Genomic DNA, 7,105 nt, shown 5'->3' with positions numbered 1-7,105 from the left:
TTTTGTGACCTTGTGCAAATTTGACAGCTACCCATATTTTTTATATTTGACAAATATACATGACTTTTTTAGTTGTGGCCCTTCAATTTTTTTAAGAATTTGAATTGCCAAATTTGAATTGTAGGAGTTTGAATAATTGTGCACCCACCTTGAATTATTATTCTTATTAAAAATTTAAACTCTTGTAAATGAAATTAAAGGTATTTGATGGGTGCACAATGTTTCAAAATCTAATAAATTTGAGTTATTATAAATTATCTCATTTATGACTCTACCTTTGAAAATCCTTAAATTTGTTATATTGTCATATTTTTGTAATTTAAACCTCCAGGTACATTTTTATTTTTAATAATTTCAAGTTACTTGAGATTTTGACCCTTTTATTGTTTTAAATAGTTATAGTTACCAGTGTATAAACTGTCACATAATTGTGTTTAATGCATCTAAAATACATTTTCCAGGATTTTTTGTAATCTAACAATGACAAAACCAAAAGAAGCTTCCCAGCCTCAACAAGCGCCCAACAATGAAGGCAGCAAAACAGCAGCACAAAAATACACAACAAAGTTCAGGCTGAAGGCCATGGTGTCTTTGTTTGACAACGAGGAGCGAAGAGACAACTCTAGCAACATCTTTGAGGAACAGTTGTGGTGCTGCGCCTTTGAACCTGATTTAAATGATCCCCTGAACAGCACTACTGACCTCATAGCAGTGGCCTCGGACTACCAAGTGGTATTGGTTAACTGTGAGACTCTGAAAATAAAGTCCAGGCTGGACATGTTCAACAAGGGGGAGGTGTTCTACACCCTGGCCTGGACTTACTTTGGCTACGCTTATGAGAATAAGGTTGAGACCATCCTGGCTGCTGGGGGGTTTCAGGGGGTTGTTTACCTGGTGGTTCCAAAACACAAAAAGTACTACCACCAGTTCCAGGCCCATGATACTTCCATACAGGCGCTCATGTTCTGCCCTGAGAACAAGAGCCACCTGTACAGCGCTGATGACCACGGCTTTGTGTTTTTACATGACATTGGAGTGCCTCAAGGACAATACTTGAAACATGATGTTGTCAAGTTGAAAGTGTTCACAGGAATGGAATCAGCTGGAGCCCTGGGTCTTGTCATGCCGGTTATTGGCCAAGAGAGGTATTTGTTGGCTGCCAGTGAAGAAGGACTTCACTGCTGGAAGCTGAACAACAACAACAAGCTTAACAGTCTCAATGAACCAAAGAGGGAACATAGAATTTGCACTGCTTATTTTAAGGATAGTCACGAAGGAGTGTCCTTTGACGCCTTGAAGATGATCAACGACGGTTTTGTGATAACAAAGCAAATAAAAGACAGGTACATATACTTGTGGAAGTTCTCAACTTTAATTGACAAAGTAAACGCGCTTCCGCCAGATGAAAGAAGCACAAGGGATGAGACTTACACTTGCACCATTGACAACTTCTCAAAGCTGCTGTGGTCGGACACTGAGGAAATTTATTTAAACATCTGCGGCGGAAAGAGCAGGGTTTTTGCTGGAGACAGCGAGGGATCACTGTGGTGCTACAACGTCTACCCCCAGATAAAACGAAGCCTCAAGAACAAGGAGGAACTCCAGGGAGACGTCATCAAGCCCCAGTACGTGCTGAGCAAGCCCAAGATCACGATGAACGGGAAAGCGATGGAAGAGTTGGATTCGAGTGACATGAAGTTCAACAATCTGACTAACAGCGCCGATATGAAGTACATTGTGGTTGCCACTGACACCAACCTTGTTGCAATATATGAGTCTTACAAGGCAAAACGAAACTGAAACTTTCTGTACTTTTTCATTCTTTTCCGGTTGTAAGTTGCATGCCGAGTTTTATCGAGGTGTGTTAGAATAATGTTAAAATATTTATAGATAATATTTGGTAATGCAGTATTTGTTAACAGTTCAATTGAAAAGTGTTTTTCAAATTGAAAGCTAAACTCTATTTGAACTCAAACAAAATATTTACTTACTAGAAATATGTTTAATTCAAACTCAATAATGTTATTCATAAAGAAAATTGAACTGTACTCTTTCATAAATAATAGTTTTGCTATTTTTTAGACCTCTTTAGTTAGAAATGAATAAGTGAATGCTTTGAACTTATTTAAAAATAACTGTGTTAAAGCTGCTGTTATTTTGTAAAACCTTTAAAAATAGAAATACTTTTTTATCTATGACTAAATAATTTTAGATTTACTTGAAGTTTTTGCTTATTTTTGTTTTATTATTTTGACGTTATATATTTTATACGTCAGTGGAAATTGTTTCGATAAAGAAAAGGTGCTTAGAAAATCAAAACAGTTTAAATACCAAGCGTATAAATGGATATAAAATGTACTTATTTTGAATTTAATATAATGTTAACACTTAATATCAATGGTTAACATTTAAATTTATTATCAAGTTTTAGTTATCATATATATATGTTTTGTTTACTTGTTTAAAAATAAACCAACAAACAGTGTGAATAATAAATTTTAAGAATAAATTTGAACACACTTGATATAATTTAACTTGTTTTACTCAATTAAATAGAATTTAAAAACTTTTTATTTTTCCTCTTTTTTTGGTATATATTTCGTTTTACAGGCTATATTTTGTTAGTTTATTAGTAAAACAAGTATTAAAAAACTTAATTGATACTTACATATGTGTTAAATAAAAAACTACGTATTAAAATTTAAAAAATAGTTAGATATATTAAAACAATGTTATTTCAAATAAAAAATAGGCATTTAAATTGCTCCTTTATTTCTTTATATATAAAAGCGTTTAGCTGTTATAGTATCTATTTGAAAAAATTGTTGCCTACAATTAAAGTTAATTAGTTTTAATGTATAAATTGTATCTGATTATGTAATGTACATACTAAAAAAGTTGAGTTCTAATTTTGAATGTTCTAATTTTATAACCGGACCTTAGTTTTTTTTTATAATCTTTGTTAAGTAAATGCATACATCTAGCTTACAAACGCTGGTTTTAAGACAGTTTTTGTTAATAATAATAGTTAGATAATGGTTTTCTTAAAATAACTAAATGCGAATATTTTATCTTGTACTTTTCTACTATAAAAACCTGAACATCAAAGTAACTATGTGTGAAATCCGTTATCAACTGTATTGTTGCTGCAAAATTTATAACATACTATTTTGTTTTATTGTCCACGATGTAAAATTGTTTCTTTAAAGCTCTCTAATTACGTGGAAAAATAATCGTTTAGGACTTATCACAAGTAGATTTGTATGGAATTTTTGTACTAAAAGCTTTCTACAAATTCAATGGTTAAAATTTACACTGTCAATTGTGTTTAGAAATGTTTCTCAACACAGCAGTGTGCACGGAAACTTTGGTGGGCAGTGAAAATATTTATAAAAAGATAATGTCAAAATTTTCTTATAAAGGTACTTTAAATTTTTTAATACATATTCTTGTCGAAAACAAGATCCATTCATAAGTTAAGTTTTTCAAGTAAAAAGTATATTTTAACATTTTTCTAGTCTTCAGAGATTAGTTTGTTAGTTAATTACTGTGCACAGCTTTTTGACTGAAATGTGAAAAGCAGTTCTACTGGTCAAAAACAAGCTTTTGAACAATCAAGTTTGGAATTTTTTTTAACTTTCTTAAAAGTTTTCAGATACTTGTTGTAAAGCTAAAATTTTTGTTTCTTTTTTATCCGAAACCCATGTGTACCAGTGGTCGACAGCCTTTTCTAAATCAAGCAAATTTTCCTTGACAAAGTGGCTCGCGAGCACATCGTCCAAGCACATAGAAGTTTCCATGATTAAAAAGCATTTAATAATGCTAACTTATTTAGTTTACTTAAGAAAAGTAAGGAGATTTTTATTTTTAAATAATTTTACTAGTATAATAATTTTATCAAATCTCCACTCTTGTGCAACCTAATTTCGTTAGTTACTTAAGTATTTGATTTAATGCTAGTTTTTAGGTAAACAACTCTTTAACACAAAGGTTTCATTCTAGTTAAGACACATTTTGAAAACTCTAATTAACGTCGAGTTAAAATTTAACGATATTTTACAGTTTCAAAAGCGAATTAAACAACATTTTTCATAACACGTTTAGAAAATGAATTCTCTGAAGAGTTCAAGGTTTTTACACATCTCTTTACTACTTTTTGCTGTAATACTTGATCACGTCAGTTTTGTATACATTAGGAAAACCATAAAGTATGAACCAGATTAACGTATTGTTTCGTAGTATACACAACTTATCTTGCTTTGTTAATCGTTTCAATCTATGAAAATTTATGCTGTACTGCAAGATCTAATCTTGATATTACGTATAAGATCTGGTCCCAGTTTCAAGCACTTATGCTTAGTGAACAAAATTAGTCTAATTTCATAATCTTGCTAACTAAGTAATAAATCTTGGTGTTTCTTAAGATTAATAAAGTTTCTATTAGATTAACTTTAGCTAACAATATTAATGCTCCCGGTGTTACCGGCGTCCCCAGATTCCTCTGAAGCCAACCCTGTAACAGGTTCAGCAGCCTCAACAGGAGCTAGATTCGCGGTAGTTCCAGGGCATTCTTCTGAAGTATTCTCGGTTTGCGATAGTACTTCGGTTCTGGATCGAGTTCTTGGGGGTTTAAGAACCTTTTTTAAGGTTCTTTCAATAGAGGACATTTAATTAGATTAGATACAATGAGTTTTTTATAGTTTCAGTTTATTATTTACAACAAAAAATACAAAAAAACAATTAACACACAAATAACTGCAAAGTTCAGCTAAATTAGGAAAATGAGCAGAAATATGCTTCCTGCTCTGTTTCACTGCGGTGTGACGAGTGGTTGTTTTGCTCAGACTCCGTTGATGGTTTACCTCGAAGGGTTGGGCTGGGCACGTTCTCTTGGTCGTGGTCGTTGAATTGTGATCGTGCGATAAGCGAAATAAAATTTTAATTTACACAAGAAATATTTACAAAATAAATGTACACTATTTTGAGTGTTGGGTTACTGAACAAAGACTTAATCAGAACAATACCACTCGCAATGGTTTCGTTAGGAATTATCTATCAAATGACTTAGCTATACGCTATAATTCTAAAGCACGTTACAAACTCAAGTCGAGTTTGACGCCCTGATATTTATAAGTTATGAAATTAAAGACACGCAAACCTCAATTTGAGCTATGCGCCTCGTTGAAGTAATTAAATTAGAATCACTCAAAAAAACGCTTTGAATGACTAATTTGAAGTGCTTGTGCGGCCACAATCACTGATTGTGACGTAATGAGATAAGATTTGAGATCTTCGATTAACGTTGTAATTTCAAAATGGCGACTGTCGCTTCGGGCTGAAACTGGCGTAGTGGTGCTTCTTGTTGACGTTGAAATCCAAATGATCTCTCTTCTCGTTCGCTCGGCTCTTTTTATACGCTTTTCTTACATAACATCACCTGGTCAAGACATGATTGTATGATGTAACATGCTGATTAAGGCATGAAAACCCGGCGTGATCGGTGGTTGATTCTATATTGAGTTCAAAACGAAATGCGTCAACTAGCGGTTGTTTAACATTATAATTTAAAGTGGTTTTTATAGGAATGAGTTTTGTGATTTAACAAAACAACGAAATTTAAAAAAAAATAACTTTAAATGAGTTCAATTTTAAGGCAATCGACGTGAAAGTAAAAAGACCTTCACGTTGATGTCCAACAATATAACATTCAGGCATTTCTTTGCCATTTCATTTAATAGTTCATTATGTTTTAATAACTTAACTTAGACTTTGAGTTCACTAGTTGTTTATCCATATTTTGTATACTTTAAGGTAATAAAAAAAAACTTTAATACATGTTGAAAAACATCAAAATTTTCTTCGTATCTAGTTCTTATTGTATCAAATGTATCTCGAGATTTTTCAAAAAACTCCTACTAGTTTATGACAACTTATATTAGCTTTATTCAACTGACTCTGATTATTTTTTTTTAATCCTTGCTGAACATCTGTGCAATTGTTTTTAACTGTTTTAGTTTAGTTTTCTTTTATCAAAAATAAATAAGAAAATGTTCTACTTGTTTCGCACTGCAGTTTTTTAAAATCTATATTGAGCAAATAATTTCTCAATAAGTTTTTTTAATAGTAGACAAAAAATAACTTTACGCAAGAGTTTCACAATAGTGTAGCTGCACTTTGATTTCAAAATTTATTTCAAGAAAGTAAGTGTATGTCAAAAAAATTTCATCACAATTTATCACTGTTATCTTTAGTGGAAATTTACTGTAAGTATTAAGTTAGGTGATGATCTATATGAATAATAAATTAAACTAAACTAAAACAAGTTTAATTAAACGAATAATATCAAATTCAATATACAAATGTTACTAGATAGCAAACTAAAATTAACAATTTAGACTATTAAATAAACTATTAGTAGAAAAACTATAAATATACATTTTTAAATTATTAATGCACAGTAAAAATTAACTATAAATTTAAAAACGAGCATTTTTTTCTGTAAAATTTTACCTTATGTCAGGCTAAAACTTTGCATTAATGCAAAATAAAAAGCTATTTTAGTAATCTTTATTTATTTTGAGGTAACAAAAACTGTTTTTTTTCAGTGTTTCAATGTTTTCATCATTAGCGTATGGCGTCTAGTAATTTTAATGTGAACACGATTAGACCATCTTTTCATCAAAAACTGTACCTGTTTCACGTGAGGCTTGTATCAAAAATTCTCGCAGTATAATTTGTAGAAAAAAATATTAGATCAATACTACCGAGTAAATAAGTTACTCAAGCACAATTCAAGAACAATAGAACACATACCATTGATTGCTAAACTATAGTTGCATATAATTGCTTTAAAATTCAACATTTTAGCAGGTTGACTACTTTAGCATACACAAGATTAATAAATAATTCTTAAATCGGTCCAGGAGACAGTCAATTGTTTTTACTTGTGATTTTTTCCCTGCATCATTAGTTACAAAATATCAATAGATGGTTTAAAAAATCTACAACTTAATTGCATACTTTAGTTCAAATCGATTTCGGACAACATTCCTTCTTCAGTGAACTTTAAACTAACCTTAAAGTACTTGATATGTACTTGAAAATA

At 31.2% G+C, this 7,105-nt stretch overlaps 1 protein-coding gene across 1 annotated transcript; it reads left to right on the top strand.

Annotated features, from left to right (window-relative positions):
- Positions 1-480: 480 nt before the first annotated feature.
- On the top strand, positions 481-1,849 carry LOC145846473 (leucine-rich repeat and WD repeat-containing protein 1-like). Its single transcript, XM_082953231.1, has one exon. The coding sequence runs from the start codon at positions 481-483 to the stop codon at positions 1,798-1,800; it is 1,320 nt and encodes a 439-aa protein (XP_082809357.1). The 3' UTR covers positions 1,801-1,849.
- Positions 1,850-7,105: the final 5,256 nt, after the last annotated feature.

Source organism: Thalia democratica, unplaced genomic scaffold, assembly GCF_965202585.1.
Source record: "Thalia democratica unplaced genomic scaffold, ktThaDemo2.hap1.1 HAP1_SCAFFOLD_458, whole genome shotgun sequence".
In the NCBI taxonomy this organism is placed as follows: domain Eukaryota; kingdom Metazoa; phylum Chordata; class Thaliacea; order Salpida; family Salpidae; genus Thalia; species Thalia democratica.
The sequence above is the reverse complement of the archived record's forward strand: the minus strand, read 5'-3'. Positions and strand labels throughout refer to the sequence as shown.